The following is a 26,961-nucleotide window of genomic DNA, read 5'->3' on the forward strand; positions in this document are numbered from 1 at the left end:
CTACAATGATATGATCATCTGCTGGCCTGAACTAGAGCTGGGCCTGACCCAAAATCCTGGATCCAACCAGCCCTGAACTTTGGGATAGGTTGGGCCCACAGTTCTGAACATTGCTGTTGATCCCGCTATGTCCAATGAGCCCTGGGAAGAATCCCAGACCCAGGTGGCCCTGAACCTGGCAGAAGTTCAGACCCCACTCTGGATTGGACCGTAACAGCTTAGACCACCCATCTCTCTCTTCGCCTCGGAGAGCTTTGCCCAGATCTAGTTTCTTTCCCAGCAGCTGTGACCCAGCTGACGTGGTTCTGCTACCCTGGGCCCAGCTCCCCATAGTGTTGTGTTAAGAACTCAAGAGCAGAAGCAGTGAGGGAACCTGCCAGCCAGCAATGTGACTCTCTAGGGCTCTGGGGCACGTTGGCAGCAAGGCTCTGTGGCACAGAGGGACTGGCTTCCCATCTCGGATCTTCTTGAAAGGCTCTGCTTGTTCAGGGTTGACCCAGACTCACCTGGAGCAGCCTCTCTCCTCCCACCAGTACACCCTGAGGACAAAACACAGTCTTTCCTCTTTGAAGAAGCTGGTCAGTTTAATGAGTAAATAAATCACATGAAGGGGAGGAGGGAGAATGGAAGCAAGTTTGGTCCCTGTGTCACCAAGAGATCTCCGGTCCTTTTATTACTTCTATGCATTGCCATAGGTGATCTCCTGGTCTGAAGCATGGCCTGGCTATCCAGACTGGGCCCCCTTTGGGGACAGGGTGGCTGGGAGTACCCGGACACGGGTGGAGACGGTGGTGGTGCCCTGTAGGTTCGTGGCGCTGCAGGTGTAAAGCCCCTCGTCTATGGCGCGTGCCTCATCCACATAGAGGATGCTCTCGGACTCCTGCTGCACCTGCCCGCCTCGGCGCGCCAGGTCGGTGCGTTCGCGGATGTAGGGGGGCCTGCCAATCTGAAAAGCAAGCGAGGAATGGGGGTTGGAGAGCTCCTCTCCCTTCCTAGGCATCCTGCAGAACCTCCAGAGCTAGGGGCTGGTAAATGCAGGGCTGGAGGGCTCATCCGATGCTCAATAGCCCCTCACGCCTAGCCCCGGTCACTGCTGCAGCAAGAGGGGGCATATTAGCCAACCCCCTGTTCCACGCACGGAGCACTACGGAGGTCTTTGTATCTCCCCCCGAAGTGTCACCAGAGATGGGCAGAAGGGACCTCAGCTTCACCCCTGGTCTGCATGGCGGCCCCGCCAACTACCCCCTACACACACACTTCGTGTTACCCTGCAGCACCAGCCCTGGGCTGTCGTGCGAGCTCTGGACTCCACCCGCTTCCAGCTCAACAACAGGCCGGCCACCAGCTGAGCCTGCATGGACGTGTGTTATGCCAACCGAGCAGCCAGAATGAAGCACGTCGCGCCCCTCTGTGCCACACCCTCCCTGGGAGCTGGCATGGGCCAGTGGTGTGAGGGAAGGATGGTCATGGTGAGGACAGCGGCCAGGCTGGTACGTGCTCCAAAGCTGCCTCTGGGGAGCATACAGCGCCCTCTGTGAGACTAAGAGTAGGGCGCCGTGTGCATGTCCGATGAAGCCCAACTCCCATCCCCCCATTCCTCCCCCTTCCCCCAACCCCCTGCCCACAGTCATTGGTTTCACTGGCACCGTCCATCATTCTGCAGGCCCCAGCCCATGTCCTGTTCAGCTCTGTTTCGCTGGCCCTGGTGTGCTGAGTGAACCGTGCTAGGGCAAAGGTCACATCAGCCCTTTGTCCTGTTTTCTGTGGGGAAAATGCCTCTGGTCAGCTGCAGAGAAGAAGGAAAGTTGTGCGCAGCCCAAGCCCCATGCTTCTCCCTGTGCCCTTCCAGCTGGGGAGGCACCATGGTCTGCGAGTGAGGAGACCTCGGTTCTGTTTCTGGCTCTGACCTCCTGTGTGACCTGGGACAACTCATTCTCCCTCTCTGGCCTTTATTCCCCCCCCCCCACACACACACACACACTTTCTCTGTCTAGACTGTAAGCCTTGCGGGGCCAGGACTGCCTCTTACTCTTTGTAGGTACAGTGCCTGGTGCAATGGGACCCTGATCTTGGTTGGAGCCTTTCGGTATTACAGTATGGTCAGGCTAACAACACCCTTCCCACCCAGCCACCTCGCTTCCCTACCTGCTGCCCCGGATACTCCCAGGTGAAATCGACTGCGACTTCTGGTTCTCCAAAAACCGTGCATGTCACGTTGAAGTTTTCTCCAGTCCTCACCATGCTGGCTGAGGTGCTGACCATGGGTTTGGGAGCAGAGGAAGGGTCTGCGAGGGAAAAAGTGAAGTGGTGAGAAGCAGGATAAGGAAGGGCGGCAAAGTACCATGGATTAGCCACTTTCCCTTCCTGATCCTAGGAGACGGGCTAGTCAACCAATGGCAGTTCAGGGAGCTGTAGCGCTGAGAGTCCATCAGCCCCATCACCTCCCTGCCAACCCTTCTGGGCTTTAGGGCTGGGTTAAGGGAGGGACAGGCCTGCTAACAGGTATCTCCACCTAATAGGGTCACTGCTTCTGCTTAGAGACCTCGGTCTATGTAGCAACCTACCATCTCCTTGTGCTGGATGGCGTGTGTACATGTGGCCGGCTGACAAATGGTACGCCAGCGTGTGTATGGTCCTCGATAATTGCAGACTGGTGCAGGTGACAAGGGGCACTCAGTTAACATGCCCTGATAGCGCAGCCGGCAGAGGGACTGCTCTGCATGAGCAGATCTGTATGAGGGCAGCTGTGCCCAGAAAAGCCAGTGACAGTGAGGAGAGGGTAACGATACACAGCCTCGTGGGCTAATTCCTCCCGCTCGGTCTAAGGAAGATGGGTGGAATTCTGTGTCCCCGTTCCTGCCCCCACTGCTAGTGTCACGGAGCATTTCTGGCTAGCTAGCACGGTTCCTGAGCTGACAGCGATGGAACTGGCTCGGGTAGAGGCAGCGAATGTCAGCAAGCTGGCAGGTGGAGGTCTCGAAACCAAAGGAACACATAGGTTAGGGTCTGCTGAACCAGCTCTGGCAGCTGGATCTCCCATCCCTGCCAGGCAGCGGTCACTCACAGTTGATGTAGATCAGCATGTACTTGGTGGATATCTGCCGCATGCCATCCAGGCTGGCCATGCAGAAGAGCGACCCTGCATACGAGGGCCGCGGGCGGTGGATCACGAACCCCCTCTTCATGTCATATGAGATGTCGATCCCGTCCACGGCCACCTCCTCGGGGGGGAATTCACGGTGCAGCGTCACCTTGGCCAGAGGGCTGGTCACCTGGCATGGTAGGAGTGTGGGGTGGTTCGTGCGCAGCTGGACCACTTCGTAGTAATCCTCTGTTGGCACAAACAGCTCCTGGGGGTCTGGGGAGAGAGGAGGGCAGTGGGGTGACATACTGGAGGCAGGGAGACACTTCCCGGCTCTCCCCCTGCACCGGCCTCCTGTGTAGCATGCCTTAGCCCGCATAGGCCTCACCCAGGGCTTCCCTGTCCACTGGATAATGAGAGCAGATGCTGATGCTCTCTGGCTCAAGGCCCCTGCCTGCCCCAAACCAGTCTAAGCCCAGAAGCCTGACCTGTGAAGAAGATGAAAGCCTTGCCCGTCCTGTCCTCTCCGTCCTGGCACTCGCTGTCCCGGCACTGGAAGGACCAGCAGCTGTACTCGCCCGTGTCTGCCGCCATGGAGTTCACCACCAGCAGCTGGCTGTGCCTCTCAAAGTGCTTGATTCTGAAACAGAGGGGAGAGGGCCCCGCTCAGACTCCAGGAGAGTCACCCTGGGCCTCTGCATCAAACATTAGAACATAAGAACGGCCAGGCTGGGTCAGACCAATGGTCTGTGTCACCCAGTATCCTGTCTCTGATAATGGCCAAAGCCAGGGTCTTCAGGGGGAATGAACAGAACAAGGCAGTTATCAAGAGATCCATCCCCTGTCGTCCACTCCCAGCTTCTGGCAGTCAGAGGCTAGGGCCATCCAGAGCATGGGGTTGCATCCCTGGCCATCTTGGCTAATAGCTCTTGATGGACTGATCCTCTATGAACATATCTAATTCTGTTTTGAACCCTGTTATAGCTTTGGCCTTCACAACATCTCCTGGCAATGAGTTCCACAGGTTGACTGTGCACTGCGTGAGGAAGGAAAACACCCACTTATCTTCACGCTCACGGTGATGGCCTGGGCCCGGGGAAGGGCTTCCTGTGACCCCGTTGCCTGTGTCCAAGCACAGACAATGATGACAGGGTCACGGTAACGATTCCCAATGGGCACTGAGTGTCACGCTCCCCCGCTCTGGCCTACCTGCCCACCCAGAGGGGTGAAGTCCGGAGATGGTTAATAACAGGAGACTTGGCCAGTGCGCTCCAGATGCTGAGAGATGGATAGTGCATGGCACAGCCCCTCCCTTAACATGCTCCCAACTGCTGTGTAGCTCGCAATGTCCCCCAGCCCAGGGCCCTGGGGCGTGAATGGTGGGACGGGCAATGGAAGTAGGAGCCAGGCTCAAGCTGAATGTGCGGCTTGGGCTCTACATCCCTGAGCCTGGCTGAGCACAGCGGGCGAGCGCCTGCCAGCTTTGCTCCCTGGCGGATCTCACAGAGCGAGCAGAGGGTGTCTGTGTGTTTGTGCCTGTTAAACGAGCTCCGATTGTCCATGCCCAGGTAATATGTCTGCTGCATGCCCTCTCCCGTGCTTGGCTTCCAGAACAAGGGTCTGCCCGGATCTCCAAATCCAGGCCTCCTGCATGTAATTTAGTGAAGCCATTTGATGCCTTTCGCATCTCGGGGGAATGGACCCCACACAGGCCCTGCTCACCCCTCATCCATGACAGGCCCTTGACAAACACCCCGGGCCTGGATAGCCTCCCAGAGCCTGTCGCACATCACGGACACGCACCTGAGCCGCCCCTCATCCTCGTCCTCCAGGTAGGCAGGGAACCTCCACCTGACGGCCTGCCCTCTGCAGCGCAGCTCCAGGGTGTCGCCTGCCCTCAGTGTCAGGGAGTCAGGCACTTTCTGGAACCGCCCCCTGGCCACCACCCGAGTCAGGATGGACGCAGGCTGGTGCACCTGGCTGGGAGGGGCCGTGGGTTTCACTCGGACTTTGGCCTTCCGGGGCTTGGCTGCTGCCTGCTGGAGCTTTTGACCTGTTGCTTTGGGAGGTTTGAGCTTGTTTGGCTTAGGCTCTTTTGTGATCTTCTTCTCAGTGGCTTTGGGGGGCTGTTCCTTCTCCTGACATTCAGCTGAGGACAGAGAAGACGAGTTTGACAGCAGAGCAGCAGCAGACGCAGGCCCACAGGGGCAGAGGGCGCAGCATGGCTTTGCAGGTTTTTGCATTGATCTTTAATGACAAAAGCTGTTCAGCAACAGGAGCGGGTCAGGACCCAGGCACTGCGAGGATGCTTATTCTCCCTCCTAACCCACAGCACAGAGTCCATGGACACACTAAGGGTCGGCTTATGAGATGCCCCATTTCTGTGTGTGCAGCTAACTGAGCCCACAAAATGGGGGGAGGCACGCGTTGACCACAACACATCGACTGGGCTGGGGCCCAGCGCCTCAGCTGACGTGAATCAGTGTCGTTTCACTGACACTGATGAAGCTACACCAGCCGAGCATCTGGCCCTAGGTTCTTGGATCCCTGAATCCACATCCACAAAAGGCTGTTTGCGTATTCAAAATGGGAGTGTGCCTGATACAATGGCCACAATCAATAGCGGGTTCAAAAACAGAGACCAGCTCTGGAAACCTGGTCCCAAATGTCATATCCCCCCAGAAGGGGCAGAAATCTGCAATTCTTGCAGGGTAACATTATTTACCAAGGAAATTCTTACCTACTCACCATGCAAAGGACATGACTGGCAGGGTCCCTGTGCCGTATAAGACAAGGCTTTACCTAGTAGGGTTACTTGTCTTCCTACTCTAAGCTGCTTCTGGGTATTGGCAGAGGAGGATGCTGTGAAAATATGGTAGCTGAGCAGACAAGAGGTCTCTCTGTTCACTCACTGTTTTGCCTGCTCTCTGTTCATTGATGTTGGGAGGCATTTGTGTAGCAAGTAGCTTTTGCCTCCTACCTGTCATCCCCACATGCACCCAAGCATGGGACATCTGGGATGCACCTGGCAGAGAGCAAGAGATCAGGCGTCCTAACTTAAATGTGGGTCTCCCAAATCTGCCAAGCCATCAGCCTGGCTCACAGCCCTCCTATGTATCCTTCTCTGGCCAGGGAAGAGATGGTTCCTGTACTTGATGCATGTCTGAAGGGAAGCTCATCCAGCTTCCTTTTTATGCTGACATAAAGCCAGCAAAACCTGGGATCTTTCCCTTGATGACACTCAAGCCAAAATAATTGGGGCTGCGGCCCATTGGCAAAGTTGCTCCAGTACCACAGCCTTGCCAAAGTGGCAGAAGCAAGTCCCAGTACAGCCACAGTCCCTGAGTTCCCGCTGGTATTGCAGGCAATAAGTGACTGTCTTCATGCCATGCCTTTCCAGCATGCTGCCCTCCAACAAGGCATCCTTGTGTAGGCCACTGAGGAATGCAAGGAGCACCCTGCTAGGGAGGGAATCGTATGGGCTTGGGAAATGCATAGGAGGAAGGGAAAGAGTCAGAAAAGCAAGACTTACCCAAGATGAGGAGGAGAAGGCTGCAGCCCAGGGCAGCCAGGGCCTTGGAGTTCATGCTGGGGCAAGCCGGGCACAAACCGGGGAGCTGCGCTGCTGAGGTGGGGCTGCAGCACGAGCGGCTGAGGGCTACAGCAGCTGCAACGTTCCCAGCTCGGCAGCAATTCCACACTCTCACGTCCTCTCCGAGAGGGAGGAGGGGGCGCGTGAGGGGACGGAGAGTCCGGGGGGCTCAGGAGATGAAGGGGAGAGGTTTCAAAGCAAATCAAAGGCTTGACTCTTTGCCTCGTTAAACAAAATTCCTTTCACCCCCACGTGCCATGAAGGCATTCAGGTTCCTTCAGAGGAGGTGAATGGAGCTATTCAAAGCCTGGCTCCAGCAGTCACACTCCAGGCTTAAAAAGAAAACAGTTCCCACCTCCTTCATTTCCAGGCTGGTTCCGGTCCGGTTATGCAGTGGAGAGCATGGGGCAGGTGGCGTGGTTGGATGCAAAGCGCTTTGGGGAAGGGGCCAGCTCTACCCCAGTGTTTGAACAAACTCCTAGTACAATGGGGTGCAAATCCCCAGGGAAGACACTGGGTACCAACTACCCCGATGATGGTGATAACACAGTGTGGGTGAAGGGGAGCTTCTTGCCTGAATCCTGCGGTTTGCTTCCCCTTCCAGCTATTACCTTTGATACACAGTATTAAAGGGTGAATGTTGCAGTGCAAGATCAAGTCACAGAGTGCAACACAGCGCAGGCCAGCAGCCTGGATTAATAGAATACTTAGCTCCAGCACAGCCCTGTTCATCCTCCGATCTCAAAGCACCATCCCTACTGTACAGCAGGGGAAGCCAAGGTACTAGGGGATGAATTGACTAGCCCAAGGAAACTCAGTGAGACAGTGGCAGGAGAGGTCTGGCAGTTCAGAGCCCCAGCACCTCTGGGTTTGCTGCATCCATTATGAATGTAAAACAATTGCTTGAGCCCCGGCCACTGTCCCCTCTAAGCTGTGCACACAGATCCTAAACCCTGCGCACACGGCGAAACACCGCACGCACAACAATTTGCACAGAAGCACAATAATTTGCACAGAAGAAATGTTTTGCGCACACGGCCTGTCAAAAATTTGCACAGAAGACATTTTTTGCACACACGGCCTGTCAAAAATTAGAGGGAACATTGCCCCGGCCGCTCTTCCATTACAAACTAAGCCCTGATTCATGTGGCCTCTCCATGGTAGGACAGTTCTGCAGGATGCTGGGCAAACTTGTGGACCGAAGGCCATCCCCGCAACCTGGAGGATGGGTGCACATATTAACTAGACATGGGGGCTGCGGGGCCTTAAAGGGGGACAGGACCTGGTGTGGAGTGTCCCTGTGGTTTAGGGGAGATTTAGGGTTAGGGTTAGAGCCGCTTGGGGGCAGAGGAAATATTCAGTGTTGACTTTTTACCTATATTTGCTGGAGAAGCCCCGTTTCTGAGCTTCCATGGAGAGCAGCAGTTTAATTCCCTGTGGGACGACGCACGAGGGCCACATGGCACCCAGAGGTCTCCTCCCACTTGGAATCGTAAGCCCTGCCTAGCATTGCCCCCTAGGGCAAAGGTTTGTCACTGCATTATTAGCACAATGGCAGACAGGCCGGGTTCTGTAGCCACCCCACACACCGAAGCCTGCTCTTGATGTTCATGGGAGCTCTGCATGTGAAGCAGCTGCAGAGCCTGGGCCCATGACAGCCCAGAAATGCAGCTTCCCCAAGATTTTCCCCTTGGGTTTTTTGCCCCCACCCCTGCACTCCAGGGAGCAGTCCTACGTGTAATCTGATGAAGGTCGGGAAGCCACGCAGCTGCTCCTAGCACTGGTCCAGAGGCTGCAAAGTGCAGCACCAGCCTTCCGGGACAAGCTGCGGATAGCCGTGCTCCCTCTCTGACGAGATGGCCGATTGTGTGACTGGAGTGTCTGTGGCCCCAACCCACGCTCAGGTGTTGGGAGCCTACAGGGAGATGCTGATTGCCGCTGACTCACTGTGACAGATCTGGCTCATCGTCAGCCCCACCCTGATGATCAGCACCCTGGGCGTGGCTCTCCAGGCAGAGGGAACGAGGGGTCTGACAGCTTGTCCACACTTGAAACTGGGCTGCCAGAGCGCTTCAGTGTAGACACTCCCCACGCCTATGGGTGGGGTTTGCCCATGGCTGTAGTTAATCCAGGTCGCCGGAAGAATTCTATGGCTTTTTCACACCCTGAGAGACGTAGCCATGCCGATGTGAGTTCCCAGTGTAGACCAGTCACAGCGTAGCTTGGAGGCAATAGTGTGGCTGTGCTTTAAGCTGTGTGATTGGTGTTTTGACAGCCAATAAAGGTGAGATGCCAGAAGGAGGGGAGAGTTCGGGCCCTCACACAAAGTTTGTGGGGTTTTGGTAGTGTAGGGTAAGGACTGAGCCATTTACACACACACACAGAGTCAGTGTGTAACAGCACCTGCTTGGTACAAGGACACTTAATCCTGGATCATCCCTACTTAGAGCCTCACATTGGAATCGCCAGCCTGGATCAGATCCAGGACCATCTAGCCTAGTAGCCTGTCCCTGATGGAGGCCAGCACCAGAGGTGTCAAAGGAAGGTAAAAGAACCCTCCTAATCCCTAGCAGTTAGAGCATGGCATTAGCCCTGAAGACTAAGGTTTGATGTCTTGTCCAAACTTGATGCTAGCATTAAGTATTAGAACTCCAGACATCCCGGTTGTCTATACAAGTGTCCAATCCCTTCTGTGTGCATTTTGGCCTCAATGACCTTCCTGTGGCAGTGAGTTCCATCGTCTAATGATGCGTTGCGTGCAAGAGTATTTCCTTTCATTGGTTTTGAATTTGCCACCATTTAATTTAATTGTTCTCGAATTTAGTGGGAAAGAGAACATGGAAGGAACCTGCCATGTGTGACTCTCCCCATCCTTCATGGTACTTCCACAGCTGCATGCCCTCTCCCCCCTCCCCGACCCCCCTCCCCACACACACAAAGGGAGTTCACAGGTGCATGTTCTGCACAGAGGAATGGGAAGGGAAGGCCAAGTATGGCCATCAACTCCATTCCTTCCTCTCTCCCATGTCCTCCCCACCAGCCCCATGGAATTTCCCCAGTAAAGAGAATGCAGCCAGGGGCTATATTTTCTTTGCCCCAGAGCACACCCCTTCCTCCACATGGACAGCTAGCAGGCCAGGGGGTCCCCATTAGTGTGACGCCATTGGAGCTGGGGTGGGGAAGCTGTCAGGACTGGAGTATGGCTGGTGTGGAGGAACATGGCCTCTATGTGGATGGGGCCTGGCTTCCCATGGATCCCTGGGGAGCTGACATGCTTGTTAACAGACCCCACTGCCTTTTCCATGAAGGGAACAATGACTACTACAGGGTGATGGGGGGAATCTCTTAGAGAGAGTTTCATCCCTGAGCCAGCTCCCACGGATGGGACCTTGTGAACAGACAAACTGACCCTTGGGGAGGGAAGTGAGCCTGTTACCATGGTAACCTGCTAGGGGTTTCCTTCTTCAGAACTGCAGGACAATGAATGAACCCCAGACAATCCCACTCCGTTTCCAGCAGCCAGCTTGCCAACAGAAGAAGAGGTGAGATCCATTGCCTAAATGACGAGTCCCTGGATATTTACCCCATTCTAGAAAGCAGTGACCCAAAGGACAACCACCACCACCACCTAGATAGAGCAGGGCATGTTCCCATATGGCTAATATTCCGATGTACAATCAGAGGAAGGGTGCGGGGTTGTTTAAACACCAGTTTTAATAACTGGGAGAAATCAGCTGTGGTCAGAGCCGGGCTGTACTTCTACGGAGAGGCTCTGCTGTTCAAAGTCATGGGCTCCCCAGAGTTAGTTTTTTCAAGTCTGCATCCACATCATCTGCTGTGCCCTCTGCCTTCTCCTGCGCAGACATCCCTATGGCCCCACGTCTCTCGGTGCTGTGGCGGATCCCATAGCCAAAGTAAATCAGGAGACCTGGCAGCACGCAAAACAGGGAAGGGTGACCTCTTCCTTCTTTCGGAGGTCACATAACTGCCACTGCCCTCCCAAAAGGTACCATTCCTCTCTCCGGAAACAGACACGGCCAGCATCTTTCTTCTACCCTGCAAAAGGTCCACACACATCCTGTTTCAGTTCCCTGCCAGCTCCCAAGAATGGATCCATTCAAGGCTGGAGAGACGGGCATCTATGGGGGTAGCTTGTGGGTCACTCAGCTGGAGAGCAGGAACTTTGGGATGTTCTGCATTCTCACTTCCCTGAGAATCAACCTGTGGCCCATAGTTCTCAGTCTTTGCTCCCCGCTGGGCCCAAGGGCTTGCTACCGGAGCCTCGCTGCTCCTGGAAGCTCTCTGCCTATCTGGGCTATGTTGCTACTTTTACAATCACCTTACAATGATCCTTAGCGGACAGATGTGGGGCTGGGCCTCAGTTTAACCCTTAAAAGGCCAGCCACCCGATGACAGTCTCCTAACCCACATGCCTCTGTCTCAACCACTGGACAACCCTGCCTCAGCAGCAAGTGCGGAGGTCTCTTGCTGTCTACACAGCATTCTCACTTGCCCAGTGCTGTGGCTTATGAAGTGTCTTTGAGAGCCAGCTCTGAGAGGCTTACCAATCGCCATCCACACCATGTACCGCAGCCAGGTGACACCGCTGAGCTTGGCCATCAGGTAGCTGTTGACTAGGATGCTGACAGGGGGCAGAAATGGCAGACAAGGCACCTGTAGGGAACACGCACGTGCAAGGGAGCGAGCATTGGTTTGTAGCACGTATGCAGCAACTCCAGGGAATGAAAGGAACAGCTAAGGGCTGGGTAATTAGAATCCAAAGTTCCTAGTAAATACTGCTAGGGTTGATCTCAAATGGATGCTTGGGAAACAATTATTAGGCTGACGTCTGCTTTGCCTCTCCCAGTACCTGGAAACAAGGTGCAATTTTTTACCATTGAGGATAATTACCCAATGGAGTAGCTTACCCAGGGATATGGTGGATTCTCCAGCATTTCACATCGAAACTGGCTGTCTCTTTCTAACAGAAATGCTCTAGTTCAACCACAAGTTATTAAGCGCAATGCAGGGATCACTGGACGAAATTCTCCGGCCTGTGTTATGCCGGAGGTGATGATCACAGTGGTTCCTCCTGACCTTAAAACCGATGACTCTATCAGCTCTGCGATGGCAGAGTCCAATGAACCCCAGGCTCATTCTATGGACCTCTATCTAACACAGCTATGGAAGAGGTCCAGCCAATCTTGAGCTCAGATGGGGTGAACATCCCTATATCAAAGCCATTAATGAGACACCGTAAGCCTGCGAGGGCCTTTTCACGCATGAACATGGAGGGTCTCTCATCTCTGGTCACTCACCGTTTCTCGTTTGCTTTGTGGGGAGTGGGACGTTGAAAGTCCCCCAGTGTCATGCTCTGGCTCTTGCTTACCATGAAGGACACTTTCCTCTGGCTCTGAGGCTGCCTCCAGATGGCCAGCAACACACCGAGGATCCCCAGCAGAAGGAGAACCAGACAGGCAATGCACCAGGCTCCTCCAGAAGAGAGACACTCCAGCCCTGCTGTGGTCACTATGCTCACAGCGCAGACCAGGATGGCTGGGAATTGGACCATGAACAGCTTGTGAAAAGGGGCTGGCTAATGACCAGATATCCCCGAACCCCCAAACCAGATCTCCCTCCACCTCCCCAAGTGCTTTGCCAATGTAGCTGCTGTTCCAGGAACGCAGCTGGGAGTGAGAGTGGGGCAAAGGAAGGGCTTTTTGGCTTATTGTCCTGGATGGGCCAGTTCTTCTCAGCGGACACAGTGCTCCTTTCTGTCCTAAGGTGGCTGAGTCTTGGTTCTGCCACCCTATCCTCCAAACCCAGGCCTGGCTGCTTCCCTGTGCTATCCCCAGTATTAGGGCCCCAGCACTTACCGGCTAGTGTCACGGCATACGACACCAGGCTGGAGGAGCACTGAGTTGGACGCACGGGTGGGCGGATGAGGAAGTTCATCCAGAGCCTTGTGGCGGGGATCTTTCCATCTGAGGGGTCCTGAGTGCTGGATTCAGGCCGGTACTTCTGGAGGAGAGGCTACAGGACATGGCTGGTTGCCAGAAGGCTGCCTCGCTGTGTGAAGTATCTGGATGGAAGCTGTTACCCTGTCTGACCTCATGGCAGCCCTTGCAGAGTGCAGCATGCAAAGGGGTGTGGGAGGGCAACTCATCCCATTTAGCACTGGACTTAGGGACGTAGGAAATGCCTGGCTGGATCGGACCCAAGGCCCATAGCTCTGACATTGGCCGGTACCAGACGCTTCAGAGGAAGGTGCAAGCAAACCCACAATGGGCAGATGTGGGATAATGTCCCTTCCAAAATGCTTGTTGTCATTAACTAGGATCACGCTGGGTATTCTTGATATCCAATCCCCCTTTGAATCCTGCTAAGTTCTTTGCTTGACCAGTCTGACCATTAGCTTTCCAGCTTTCCTGCCCCTCATTTGGCTCTCTAGCTGACCCATATCAAAATTCTAGTCCCCGTACCCACGGGGCCCACAGCTCCGGCACTAACTGTGCCCCACCCGCTGCCCCTCGTGCAGCATTTCGTGACAATTGCTCAGAGGCAAACCTGTGCCACGAAAACCTGGAGCAAAGGCAAGAAGGGGCAAGGAAATGGGGAGGTGTGGGGGATGGAGGAAGATTATTCTATACCGTATTGAAAGCCACACACCAGCCCAGGCCCTTGCCCCTTGACATTGTCCATGCCGTACAAGAAAGTAAAGACAATGCTGGTGCTGAATAGACAGTCCCTTTCTCGTCTCGCATCAGAACTGCTCCTCGGCCATTACCTGAGAAAAAGGACACAGATAGCCACCAGGGTGTAGGACAGCAGAGTGCCGACGGACATCATGTCCACCAGGGCTTTCAGATCAAAGAGGAAAGCCATCTCGGCTGTGGAGACAAGAGGGGCTTTTAGCTCACTGATGCTGGCCTCAGATTAGATATTTTCTGCTCCTTCCTGTCAGTCCATGCACAGCCTTCTGCCCAGAGCTTGTTCCTCACATGCTGAGGCCAGCCCGGAAGGACTACACGAGTGTCTCGTGATAGCTCATTATAGCCCATCTCCCTCGCCATACTGGCCCTACTGCCTCCATAGCCTGTGCGATAGCCAGGTGTGAGAGAGACCATGGACTCTGAACTGAACCTAGAGATGCCCGCCCAGCATGGCAGGTGAGAGCACTAACCACTGGGAAAGACCACCATTTATTGAAAATTACACCCCGCCTTTCTGTCTCTGCAGGCTTTACCCTCTACAGACCCTGCAGACCCTCCTCCCTCCCCACACACAGCTAAGGGCTGGCACCCCACGGCAGCACCTTCACTGTAAGGGCACCTACCTGCCACTGCGCCAGACGCCAGAGTTGCTACCACTGGGCTTTGGCGGCTGCTGACTGTGGCCAGAGGCCTGAAAAGGAGCCCCTCTCTGGCCATGGCAAGTAGGATCCGTGGCATTGGGAACATGGAGCCGAGCAGGCTGTAGGGGAGGGAAGAGACAGATGGGGAAAACAGGTGTAGCCCGACCCAAGCAACCTTCCTTGCTTCTTTTTCCTTTTCTGGGACACACGGAGTAAGCTTTGGCAGATCTGTGCTGTGTGCTGGGACAGGCCTTCACAAAACACCACTAACACTGCCCTGCCCGAGCATCACCGAACGCCTGACCAGGAATGGGCCTGGGGCTACAAGGCAGGTATGCTGGATAGCATTTGCGGCTGCGCTGTGTGACCTTATCCTTTCCTCTCTCTAGAACTGAGTTCAGGTGTGGTCACGAGTGACGTGCTGATCTCTTCCCTTAGAGGCCAGCAGATGTTTGCTCACATGATAAAGCCTGCACACGAAATGGGCCTGAGTACAGATCCTTGCTCAGGAAGGGTGGGAGTAGCAGGCGGTAGGTCAGGTCACATTGGGGTGAGTTGGCAGAGCTCTGTTGGAGCCCAGGACTGGAAAAGCAGGGGTTCTGCTAGTCATGACGGGGGTGCTTTGGCTGAGCTGAGTGGGGGCTGGGAGGGGAAGCAGGCATGGCTCTAGCCAGTTCTATCCATCTCTGACTTTCACAAGGCCTAAAGCTCACCCAAAGCTTTATCGATGCCCAGGAAACTTTGTTTGGGCCTATGGAACATGAATGAGTCTGAGGTAAACTCAGCAAAAATAGCTTCTTCCCAATGTGCTTCTTTCCCCTCATTCCCTTCTCACCTGGTGGCCAGGGCGCACAGCGACCCCACGGCTACAATGTTCTTGGCCACGCTCCACCCAGGCAGTGGGCTCCTGGGGTCCAAGAGGTGGTACGGCATCATGAGAGTCAGGGCAGCCGAAAGCCCAGAGCATGCCAGGAAGCAGCCCAAGAGGGAGATGACGATCCCTGCCGGGATGGATTTCTGGGGGTTCTTCACTTCCTCCACTGGGAAAGGCACGCTTGGCGGGTCAATGCAGGCATCAGCAATCCTTGTTGTTTTGGGGCCTATGGCCCCTGCTGGCAGCTGCAGTATTGTGGCACCTACAAGTAACTGACTGGAGACTTTCCTTCCCCTCCTGCTAGCCAGCCTCCTGAATGCATCCGAGGCCTCTGTGTGGCCCATTCCCCGCTCGAGCAGTTAGAGCAAGGGGTGTGTTCGGGCGGGTTTGGCCCAGGGCTGGGGAATGCCTCATTTCTGATCCTGGCACCTATACCATCTCCTTCCGTGGCCTCGGGCAAAGTCACTGACCCTCCCTGCCTCGGTTTCCCTATTTGTCCAATGGGGATAATATTTTTCTTATTTTTCCCCTTCTCACTTACCCGTGGTAGCAATGCAGTCGAACCCAACAAAAGCGTAGAAGCAGGTCGTGGCTCCGGCCAGTGTCCCAGTGAAACCATAGGGCATAGGGCATGCCAGCCAGGGATTGGTTACTGGGAAGAAAAAGGAAGTCAGCCAGGGGGAACTTCTACCAGGGGGCAAGCTGAGGGCCTGCCTCTGACAAAGCCCCACCAATCCTGCCCGCAGCACCAGCAGGAGTCCCGGCCCGCGCGCTGAGGTCCGCCCCGCCCCCAGCACCAGTGGGAGTCCCGGGCCACCCCCACAGCACCTGCAGCGCCACCAGACTGCGCCCCCCCAGAACACCCCCACACCCAAATTTTAGTTAGGCGTATATAGTAAAATTCATGGGCAGGTCTCAGGCCATGAATTTTTGTTCACTGCCCGTGACCTGTCCATGACTTTTACTAAAAATACCCGTGACTAAATCCTAGCCTCACCGATGGGCCCAGCAAATACGGGCTGCATTGCAGGCAGGGTCTTTACTAAATGTCCAACCACATGGCACTTGAAAGTACAGTTGGGGCACTTTCATACAATCACTTTAGACCCGGGGTTGGCTCTCAGGGGAGGCCTCCTTGTGGGGTGATTCTAAAGCATGCAGAGGTCTTGGGGCCGGCCCACCCACGCTCTCACCTGGCTTGGTGGGCAGCGGACCTCAGCAGGTCATCCTCACTCATCCTCCAGTTCCTCAGGTCCCCTTTGCTGAACCCGCTCACTGTGATAAACAGCAGGAAGAGCACGTGGATGGCTGTGAATAGTTTGTTGACTGTGGTAGACTCTTTCACCCCAAAGGAAAGGAGCCCTGGGGAATCAAAACAGAAGAGCAACACGCCCAGCTGGTCAGTCCCCTTGGGGGCGCACGGGGCATCAGGGCCAGGTGCCACCATATGGAAAGGGATCCGAATATGAGATCTGTGTGTCTTTACCAAAGGAACCATTGAAAGACCCCAAAAGGAGCACAGGGGAGCACACAAGCCTTTCCTCTCTGGGAAGCTGAGTTCAGATGCTCCTTCAGAGCCCACTGAATTAAGGGAAGGGGTCCCATTGACTTTGGATGAGGCCCCAAGTCACGTATGTGAACATGAACGAGTGATCTCACCTCTCCTCTGCTGGGTGCATGAAAACACCACGGCAGTCTGTCGCACCGCCATAGCAGAGACGCAGCTGGCCAGGACTGCGGTACATGGGCCGGGCCGGGCCGGGCCTAGAGGACCTGGACTGGAACATGCAGGGGGGCCGACCTGCGTTGGTGACACTTTCAAATGGGTGTTGAGATGCTCACTTTGGGTGGCTGGTTTGCATCACACACGGCAAGGATCCACAGAACACATTACAGACCTATGCTGCTAAGCTGCCTGCTTCTCCCAAGAGGCGACAGTTACTGACAGTGTCAAATAAGCGGAAGTATTTGGCTGCAACAAACACGCCTGTTTTGCAAACCGGACCCCCTGGCTCTTGGCAGCGGGCTGCGACCCCTGGGGGTCATTGCGAGAGGTTCACTGAAGGAAGAGCTGGCCCCTCCTCTCTCAAATGCCAGGAGAGCCATTGTGATGTGAGGACTGGGAGTGGGGGGTGTGAAGAAAGCGGGGCCCATAGGGCTCTGTCGTGCATGGGAAGCACCTCCGGCCCAAGCATTTCACTGTATTTGCCGCATTTCTAAGGCTGAAGGCAAAACCAGCTCATCCGAATGCTAAACGAAACCCAGGCCTCATGCCCTGGACTTGGTCTCTGACAGGCTGCGAAGAGGAGTGAATTCCAGAAAGGGGTGGGGGGTGAGGAAGGATGGTCCAGGGGGCTAGCCTGGGGCTAGAGCTGGCTTCAATCCCCCAGGCTTCCCCTGTGACCAGGGGCAGGTTACTTATGGCTAAGCGTCCATGCTGGAGCTGTAAATTCCAGCCCAGGTAGACACCCCCCACGTAGCGGGCTAAAACCAACAGTGGCATTGCAGTGGTGCGAACAATGGGACAGGCTCGTCGCTTGAGTATGCATGTAGGTTTTCAGACAGGGTTGTACTCAGGGTGGCTAGCCTGCCATGTTGTAGAGACTACACTGCTCTTGTTAGCATGCTAGCTGGATCAGAGCTAATGCGGGTACGTCTCCCAGAGCTGGAAATTAGTCTTTCCTTGCCTCAGTTCCCCAGCTGAACAATGGAAGCAATTGCACTTCCCTACCTCCCAGGAGTGCAGGGGGTTGTGCGGTGCCCAGACACAGTGGGGGAGGGGGGAGCAGATAAGTCCCGTAGGTAGACAGAGTGACCGGCTGCCTAACAAGGCGGGTGCATGCTTAGAGTCTGGCCACAGGAACCCCCCAGCCAGTCCTAACAGTGTGCATAGGGCATAAGGCACTTTGGATAAAGGTCCCAGCCCATTTGAGGATGTAGTGGCAGCCTTTGACTGAGCCTATCCAAACCCCATATAGACTCGAGGTTTATCACATCCCCTGGGGTACGGCTGGACAGTCTGCCTCTTAGAGACAGGGTCAAATATATGAACGCATTCGTGTGAATTGTATCCAATAAGGGAATGCCCCTTGTTTAAGCTATATTATCGTTTTTTGGTTATTGGTCTTAACAACGATCACAGGTGAAATCCTGGCCCCATTGAAGTCAGTGGGGCGAGGGTTCACCCCACATTTCCAGTGCTGTACACCGTGCTGCACAGGTTCCTTGCCTTGAGAAAGAGAGCCATGGAGAGCTATGACAGGACCAGCATTCAGGAAGGGGCAGGGCGGGAGCTCCTAGAAGTAGGTGGATGGAGTGGGGGGGCTTGGAGGACAAGATCAGAAAGAGGGGGCCAAGTGCAGGGGACGCGTTGCAGGAGAATGGCAGAAAGGGGGCAGTAAAGGAAGAGGGTAGATAGGACTGGAGACATGGGGGACGCAGACAGCAATGAAGAAGGGGGCACGATTTTGTAAAGCTTTGAAAGCAAGACTCAGCTCCAGAATCCGATGCCTCAGGCTAAGCTGAATGCAAACACTGTACCTGCCAGCATGACGATGAGGCAGACAGCGAAGATGTCTGCATACTCTGCCAGTCCCAGAGACCTCATGGTCATGTAGGTGCCAAAAAACCTCCCCATCTTCTTGTGGAGGAGTTCATGAAATGTGGCACTCCAGGCCTGGGCAACACTGGAGGTACCTGGGGAGAGGCAGCCAGGTAAGCAAAGATGCCAGCATTGGGAGGCTAAACACATATCCCTGCATTAAAGCAAGATACAGCAGGTCTCTCTTCCATGCTTGACTCTCTTTGCCCACTTTTGTGTCTCCCAGGTCTATGCTGAACCAACAAGACCATGCATCCACCCCCAAGCTTTTAAACTGGAAGTCCTGTTTCTTTAACACATGCCCTCAGAATAAACCATTAGGTTACTTACAGAAGCTACCATATCAATGAGGACTTTATGGGAGGAGGAAGAAGCAGGTCAGGAGGCTGAGAGGGCTGCCTGATGTGCACAATAATATTTGTGTGTGCATTACACCTGGCTTGGAAGGACTAGATTTTTATGGGTAAATGTTGATTTCACCGTACACACGCTCACCCCAACAAAAAAATGTTTCCATCGATAATAATAAAAACGTACAGATAGGCAAGACAAGGCAGATGCTGCTTGAGAACGTATTCGAGTTTGACGTGAGGCTATTGATTCGCTGACGTGCGATGTTGACCTCCCCCATAATTTTGCATAGCTGTGAAAATTTAAATCTGCTAAAAGAGAAAAAGATGCATTAAGATAAACATCGATGTTCTTTCAAAATTATATTTAAAAAAATGGAGTTCTGCCCAGCCTAAATACAACAAGGCTGAAAAATCTGCAGCAGAAAGTACAGGGGACCAATCCAGTGGGAGCTGGGCAGACCGCAGCTGCACAGTTGTAAGTCCTCAGCATTGCTGGTTGACAGAGTCAGTTGCCGGATTCCAGGGTACCGTTTTGATTGTGTCGTGAAAAGCCGCGCTCACCAGCTTAGAGCGTGCCCGGCAAAATTGTCGTGGCCAAGCTGTGCTGGAGTGGAGTGCTAGCTGGTAAAAGGGCAGGGGGTGGAGACAAATGTTGTTTTCCATCATAGAGAAGGGGACAGCCTGGCAGTTGTAACAAAGCTTTTATTGTCTCCTGCAGCCATCTCCAAGGAGCAGTTGCTCCTCACGCACCTAATCGCATCAACAGGCGTGACTGTCACCCCAGCCAACTGGGTTATACAAAGCAGACGCAGTTGTGTTACCCAGAAAACCAGGCTTGGGTGACGGCCAGGGGAGTTATTGGAATGACTAGTGGGGAGCAACCAAACTAAAGGAAACTTGTGCTCCCTATAAACCCAACTCCCTCCTTGTCCTTCAGATCCCTCCTTCAAGCGCTCCCCTGCTGTGGTGCCTACAAAACCACAGTGGTTAGGCAGCTGGTGGGTGTGCTCAGACCGCTGCCTGTCCTGCTGACCAGTGTTGTCTCACTGGGCTCCCCGGTTTGTCCGTCAGTATCCACCTATTGTCTCTTGTCCTGTACGTAGATAGCTAGCTCTTTGCAGCAGGGCCCATCTCTTTGTTCTGTGTTTGCCCAGCGCCTAGCTGGACGGGGGCTTCTCCGTGTGACCACGATACAAATGATAAAAGACAATGCTAGCTAAGTGACCTGTCCACAGGGAAGTAGCAATGCCAATCTGTCAGTACTAGGACGGGTCTCGTTAGATCCTAGGTGGGGGATGGGGATGAGGAGGGATTCAATTCGTTTTTTTATACTAGGGAAAGCCCTACCTTTTCCCAGCAGCATTGTCCCTCAGGCTGTGCGATCCCTCTGCCCTGCCCCCTTCTCTGCCCCTTTCTCACCATGCCCCGACGGCTCAGCGAGAGAAGGGAAATGGGCTCAGGGAAGCGGCTGGGGGTTGTCACCAGGATGCCCGTTCTGATGATTGCCAGGATGCCACTCTAACTGCCGACAGCAGGAAGTTGGCAGCGGGATGTTCATCTCTGCTCCTCTCTACTCATCTGCAGTGATCCTCTGCTCCCCGGGCTGACCCCGAACTGCTTTGGAGTCCTGCTCTGGGGTACATCGAGCTAATGCCTTGGGTTGCTGCTGGGCTTTGCTGGGCCAGCAGGTGGCAGTGTGGACCGACACACGGGCCAGAGGCCATACCGCAGGGCTGGCTGTTCTGCCTTGGGTGGGGGAGGCAGTTCTCCAGCTGGGGTCCGGGGGAGTGCAGGAGGCAGAGGGAGACTCCTTTGCACATTGACACTAAAGCTCCCATTGGGAGAACTGTCTGTGTCTCTGGCAGCTAAGGAGCCCGGTGATAGTGTCAGGCACCGTCAGACCTTGGGGGACGAGATAGCAAGGGTGAAAAATCAGGACCCCCTTTTTTTTGGAAGGGGGAGAGCGGGGTGTAGTTGCGCATATAAGAGAAAGCCTCTAATATCGGGATGTCTGGGCACCTGAGTCAGACCTGCCAGCACCTGAAAGCGATGGACAGGGACAGGCCGCAGAAGAGAAAATTCAGTGACACGCATTGGGTTGAAAGCGTGATGGAGTGGGGTGGATAGATTTTCACGGACGTGCTCGCCTCACCAGGTGCCTTATTTCTCCCACCCCATCCCCTAATACGCAGTGTAGCCAACTCTGGTGAGCTCTGGTGTTTCTCTTAAAGCCCCCGCTGCAGGAATCAGGAACTTGCGGGAGAATCTCCACTGTTCTTTGGGGAAAAAAAAAAAAGTCAAGTAACTTTCGAGCCCCTGTCAATGCAGAGGAAAGCTTGAGAACATGTAGCGAGCGCAACCAAAAGGCTCAGAAACCAGCAGGCAAAGAAAAAGATCCCAACCTTTATTACTGACAAAAATCTCATCAGTTTTAAGCAAATCTCTTAATTTGGGGACCCTGACTCGTGATTTTTGAACGCTTCGTGTTGGCAACGCTGAGTCACTCCCATTGACTTGTATTCTGCGGAGAGGATCAGTCCATCATGGCGATTAGCCAAGATGGTCAGGGATGCAACCCCATGCTCTACACACCCTTAAACCTCCAACTGCCAGAAGCTGGGACTGACGACAAGGGATGGATAACTCCAGAGTGCCCTGTTCTGTTCATTCCCTCTTGACTCCTGTTCTGCAGGGGAGGAGCATAGGGCTGCTGGGGAGGAGCCTTTATGAATCCTTTTCCAAGGGCCCTACTGCTGCACCTCCTGGTGAATTTTCCAGCTGGGCGGCTTGAATCCTAAATCCATGTCTGAGAGTAGAGTGGAAAAATAGGAGACTTTTTGCCAACAAATATAGGGCCCATCCCCTGCCAAAGGCCCTGTTGCCATATGTGTGGTGCCGCTGTAGATGGCTCTTGCTTTGCTCTTTCACTGAAAATAGGGGCACGAGGCGCTGAGCTGGACTTGGAGGCATTCCTTCTGGCAGTATCGTCCCACATGCAGGCCTGGCTGGCGACAGCAGGCAGGGTGCTCCCTTTGCAAACAAGATCTGCCGCTCATCTCCTGAGCGCATCCTGTTAATCACTAACGGTGAAACCCTGGCCCCACTGACGTCAATGTGAGTTCTGCCGTTGCCTTCAGCCATGATCACCATCATCGTCCCAGCTCTCCAAGTGCTTTACAAAGGAGGTCGCTATCATTATCTCCGTTTTGCAGGTGGGAAAACTGAGGCACAGAGCGAGCTGTGACTTGCCCAAGGTCACCCAGCAATGCAGTGGCAGTGCGGCGAATAGAACCACTGTTTCCTGAGTCCCAGCCCACTGCTCAATCCACGAGACCAGTGGTTCTCAACCAGGTGTCCAGGGCCTCCTAGGGGGCCATGAGCAAGTTTCAGGGGGGCTGCCAAGCATGGCTGGCATTAGACTCTTCCGGGCCCAGGGCAGAAAGCCAAAGCCGCGCCTCAAGGGACTGCAACCTGGGACCCTGAGCCCCACCACCCAGAGCTGAAGATGAAGCCTGAGCTGCTTTGCAGTGCCCCCGGTGGCATGAGGCCCCCCCAAGCAACTGCCCTGCTTGCTACCCCCTAACACCAGCCCTGGCTTTTATAGGCAGAAAACCAGTTGTTGTGGCACAGGTGGGCCTGGAGTTTATTGTAACTGTGATGCATTTCAGTTTCAAATATAGAAATGGCCCCCAGCCCTCTATTTACGATCAGTTTGTTCACACTATTTCACAAGAGACTGAACCAATTTCCTGGCCATTCATGATCATGATGGAGCAAATATTTTCTTTAATGGGGGCACAGGTCTGCAGGCAAAAGAATTGTGCATGAACTTGTGCACCTCCCTCTGCACGTGCAAGGCAGGGATTGTGTGCACTGTCATCTGTTTCCTCCCTTGTGCTTCCTACATCTAGGAGAAAACACCAGCAAATAGACTGGAAGTGCCAAAGAAACAGCCAGGGGCTGGTCGTTGACCCTTTTAAAAACACTTCAGAAATGGACTCGCTCTAGGGGCTATCTGTGCAATAAAGAGCAGCAGGCCCAGAACACACTTCTTGGAAAGAAATATAGGGCTTGATTCTCATTGACACTAAGGCAATGGAGAAGCCTCAAAGCAGGCAGGCCTCTTTACCCCACTCGAGGGGTGTAGAAGGCCCTTTGTGTCAATGAGAATCAGGCCCCTAGCGATTTCAGTAGGAATCTTTTCCTGCCCTTCTCTGGAGCATGGCCAGGCTGGTGCCTGGGACCCTCTCTTAGCTGTTTGCGTTAGCTCTGGCAACGGCCCGCGACACAGCTGCTGTGGGCTGGGCGCTCACCGCGTCATTTGAGTCTCTCTCTGGTAGGACCCAAGAGCCCCCTGATGTTGGAGCAAGTCCCGCCAGCCAGGAACAGAGCCCCCACTAGAGCATGGACCTCAGCTCCCAACAGGGCAATGCTGACAGGATTGTTGGGTTAAAATCCCTGCTCTGGGAGCCACTATCCTCCTCCTGAGGTGCTGCTGAAAGGTGCTAATGGCTGCCATCAGGTGAGCCTTTGACCAATCACAGACCTTATTAAAGTCCAGGGGTGGGTAGTAAAACAGGTACAGCTGATGGCGGCTGGGGCCCGAGGCACTAAAGTGCATGGCTAGGCCTGAGTAGAGCTAATCCAGGTAGATTAACAGGGGTTTTCCCAGGGGCAAGTGCAGGGGCTAGGGTAGACTGTTGGTTTGCATCCTCTGTAGGCTATTTGGTTGGAGGCAGAACAACCTATGAGCACGAGCCAGAAAGCAGAGACACCTGGAGCTTCTTGGGCATGCTGGAGCAGCAGACAGGGGGATTTCTGAGCAAGGAAACTGCCTGCCACTTCCTGGATCCCCAATAAGGCTGTTTCTTTCTACATTTCCTCCCGCTGTGGCTGCAGCAGCCTGGAGATGGAAATGGCTGCTGCAAACAGCACACGGGCAGAGGGCTTAGAACTGTCAAGGTGCAACACACTGAAAACTGGAGGCCCCAGAGTTCCAGCTGCCCACCCCAGACCTGTTGTAACCCAGGCCTGGCACGTCACCCTGCAGGCAGGGGGTATGCTATGGCCACCTTCAAGTTAAGACTCTTCGTATTTCCATGATCAAGCCCAATTGTTGGTGCTTGCAAATGGCTGAAAACCCTCCTTGGTGTCTGACCCGAGAGGCTGCTTCTCTCTCAGAGGAGAAGAAATTGGGCTTTTTATCTTTTCAGAGAGCACAAGGGAAAGGCACCATATATGGTCTGGCTCTTGCTAGATCTCTCCTCACTTATATGGAGGATGCATCCCTCTGGCCCTCCACTGTCCTGCTCTTTCCTCTCATTCACTCCCAGGTGGCGTGATGCTGACACCGTGAGTCACTGTCAGAGGTGCTTGAGATGGGAGCCCCCATAGTTCAAAAGGGGCAGGGCATTCTCCCTGAAGCCCCAAAACTTGCTTCCCTCCATAGTGGGTCAGAGTCCGGCTTCCTTAGTTAATTTTCCTGCAGCCTGCGATTTCCCCTGAACGAGGGTCAGGAATGAGCTGATGGGGCAGAGGGGATCATTGCATTACGGTCATTGGTGGACGTAGCTCAGGGGTGGCGCAGACAGTTTGATCTATATTTTAAGGACTTAATTGTGTTAAATGCTCGTGTATTAAGAGGGTATAAGACTCATGCCATAAAACTGAAATAAGCATTCACTCCAGTACGTGCCACATAATGCACATCACGAGGCTGAGGGCAGTGGCATATGGCTGCTGTGAAAACCACCGGGGCTAGCCTTTCCCACCATGCTGGGCCCGACACGTGGGGGCTGGAGTTCTATCTCTGCAGCCTGGAGAGGCACCCAACTTATCGCTCTCTTTGCTCTTGTCCTGGACATCCTGGTGTGTAGAATGAGCTGCTGCTGCTGAGCTCTGCTCCCACTGGTGCAGCGAGACAGTAAATCAGCTTGGGGCAGGAGCTGGATTATTTCTCTGACCCCTGTTGCCTTTTCTCAGTGAGGGTGACCTATGTCAGTTTGTTGGTGCATGTTCTTTCTATAGTGCCATGGGTGAGGGCCGCTGAGCGCAAACCAATGCTTCTCCTGGTGGCCTCTGCCCCTGCCTGGGTGACACTCAAGGGCTAGCCTGGATTGGAAGGCTCTGGAGCGTGTGACGTTGCTCCACCGGAGGAGAGGAAACAGCTGCCTTGCAACCAGGGCAGGCTGCATACTGCCATACCGAGCGCTGTTCTGCACAGTTCCTGGGCTGTCTCACTGCAGGCTGAGAAAGGCTGCTCAGGGGAAGAGGCCTTGGCAGGACATGTAAGTCTGAACCGGGCCCGGGAAAAGGGTCTATCCTTAGTGAGAGGGGAAGCTGGAGAGTGCCAGGGCTGATTGAGGGCAAGGGGGTCTGGCAAGCCACTGGACTAAAGGCAAATGAATAGCCCCTCCTGTGTGCATTGCAAACTGTTTGGCGTGCTGGTGAGTTTCAGGGTTATTTTCTCTTTAGAGTAAATTAATTATTATTTATTATTAATGAAAATCACCATAAGTTTTCCTGGCACTCTCCGAACTGAGAGCAAGCCCCATTCCAATTCGCTGGGAGTTTGGGGGAATTGGGTGGTGTTTCTGTAACCAAAAATGGCTGGGAGCTGGTGGGTGTGTTCCGGGGCCCCTTCCCCGGGGTGTGTGTGCAAAACCCAGCCACAAGGATGAGCTTTGCTTAGCTTTGCTTGTCCCCGTATTTGGGCAGATGGCAGAAAAAGACAAAAATCCCCGTGACACACTTCTTTGGGATATGGGTTAAATCTGTGAATTTGGTTTGGGGAAAGCGGATCCCCAGGGAATTTTGCCCTCCTGTTTCATAAAACGTCCCATGCGATAGTTATTTTATGATGTATGTTTTTAAAAGATTCATGACCCGGCGGGGAGATGCTTGAGTTCTGGGCCAGTTCTTGGGGAGCTGGGATCACTTGTCCTAAGACTTAAGGTTGAATTTAAAAAAACAGACTGCATTGGATTTGTAGCGTCCCGTGTCTCTGCCTTCTGAGGTGGCTTGTGCATCTTTTTTTAACCCTCCCAATTTTTCATTTGCCACCGTACAAGGCACTTCTTTTAACGAGAAGAGCCCCAAAGGGCTGATGCAGGAGGTCCTTGAGCCAACACCCCAATTCCCAGGGGGCTGGGTGGAGCCCGTGGGCTTCACTTTTGCTCTGGGAGTTACTTTCTGGAAAACCCCTCCTGTCTAAAGCAGAAGTAAACCCTCCTGAGGCTGCAGCCTGGTACGATGCTGGATAAGAGCTGGCAGGGTGTGTGCTCACAGTACCGCTGCCAGCCTGAAAGCTTTTAAAAATAACCCCTAGGTCTCTTGCCTCTCTGTCCATGCTTCACCCTAGCATGAATCTGCAGGACTGGGAACACTGTAAAACCAAAGCCCTGCTGCTTAGAGGAGCTGTGAATCCGTCAGTAAAACACAGGGGCTGTAGGGGCTGGCCCGTGCACCATGGCTTTCACTGGCCCTTTTGGGGAAGGGGAGCTCAGGACAATTATGCTGCCACAGTACCGAGGATTTAAAGGATGTGGGGAGGGGTTGCTGAGTCCCCAGAGACTCTGGATGCAACAGCAGAGAGCTCTCCACTCTGGTAAATTATTTACTAGGTGCTGTGAAAAAATCCCTATAAGCCCTCCTAAAGCATAATGAGTGGTGAATCCTTTTGTTTGCCCAAGAGCCGGCAGACATGGACACTCCGGCACCACCTCCCAGATTCCAACAACCCCAACCCCCCCCCCCCCCCCCCCGCCATCAGGGCTTTCTGATGATTCCCTTGGTCTAGGTCGCTCTTCCCGGTGTTTAGCAATCAGGGAACGAGCTGCGCTCGCCAGGAGAGGCGGCAGCCCGAATTGTGCTGTGGGGCCAGCCCCCCAAGTAGCGGTCCCGTCTGCCCCTCGTCAGCTCACGTGCTGCAGACGCAAGGCTGTGCGGCTCGATAGCGCGTTGAAAAATTCAATCTCCATGGGCCTGTCTTTGTCTTCCAACGAGTGTTCCAAGTGGTGATCGGCTCTTGCCATTCGTCTTTTCATAGCTGGACCTTGCCTAGGCAGTTGTCATGGGAGAAGAGCCTCCCCTAGGGCCAGGGGGAT

The 26,961-nt window shown here is 54.2% G+C and overlaps 4 protein-coding genes across 8 annotated transcripts in view; 1 reads left to right on the forward strand and 3 right to left on the reverse strand.

The window, feature by feature from the left end:
• Nucleotides 1-620: 620 nt before the first annotated feature.
• On the reverse strand, nt 621-8,640 carry LOC140916478 (platelet-derived growth factor receptor-like protein). The gene is made up of 7 exons (XM_073358122.2): nt 8,622-8,640; nt 6,615-6,842; nt 4,886-5,231; nt 3,571-3,722; nt 3,065-3,358; nt 2,146-2,285; nt 621-946 (listed from the first exon to the last, which is right to left on the reverse strand). Exons 1-7 carry the CDS (start codon nt 8,638-8,640, stop codon nt 725-727), a joined length of 1,401 nt encoding a protein of 466 aa, XP_073214223.2. The 3' UTR covers nt 621-724.
• Nucleotides 8,641-10,403: 1,763 nt separating this feature from the next.
• LOC140916479 (cationic amino acid transporter 2-like) lies at nt 10,404-12,771 on the reverse strand. 2 transcript variants are annotated; one of them, XM_073358124.2, is made up of 4 exons: nt 12,551-12,771; nt 12,064-12,230; nt 11,240-11,348; nt 10,404-10,602 (listed from the first exon to the last, which is right to left on the reverse strand). In XM_073358124.2, the coding sequence occupies exons 1-4, from the start codon at nt 12,627-12,629 to the stop codon at nt 10,460-10,462; spliced, it is 498 nt and encodes a 165-aa protein (XP_073214225.1). In that variant the 5' UTR covers nt 12,630-12,771; the 3' UTR covers nt 10,404-10,459. The 2 variants fall into 2 exon arrangements, with proteins under 2 accessions (XP_073214225.1, XP_073214226.1); XM_073358125.2 differs by having other exon boundaries at nt 10,404-10,730.
• On the reverse strand, nt 12,682-26,889 carry LOC140916430 (cationic amino acid transporter 2-like). The gene is made up of 10 exons (XM_073358078.1): nt 26,779-26,889; nt 20,887-20,896; nt 18,443-18,598; nt 16,096-16,264; nt 15,444-15,589; nt 14,864-15,068; nt 14,011-14,147; nt 13,459-13,564; nt 12,775-12,884; nt 12,682-12,692 (listed from the first exon to the last, which is right to left on the reverse strand). Exons 1-10 carry the CDS (start codon nt 26,887-26,889, stop codon nt 12,682-12,684), a joined length of 1,161 nt encoding a protein of 386 aa, XP_073214179.1.
• The window catches only part of ANXA6 (annexin A6), a 37,969-nt gene continuing 36,001 nt past the window's right edge, over nt 24,994-26,961 (forward strand). Inside the window, exon 1 of one of the 4 annotated variants that reach the window (XM_073355311.2) lies at nt 24,994-25,143. The gene's annotated coding sequence lies outside the window, so the exon portion shown is untranslated. Of the gene's footprint in view, nt 25,144-25,214; nt 25,303-26,961 lie in introns of those variants that run through there. The other 3 variants (XM_073355310.2, XM_073355308.2, XM_073355309.2) reach the window with 3 other exon arrangements.

The sequence above is a fragment of the Lepidochelys kempii genome, chromosome 8 (genome assembly GCF_965140285.1).
Source record: "Lepidochelys kempii isolate rLepKem1 chromosome 8, rLepKem1.hap1, whole genome shotgun sequence".
NCBI lineage: Eukaryota > Metazoa > Chordata > Testudines > Cheloniidae > Lepidochelys > Lepidochelys kempii.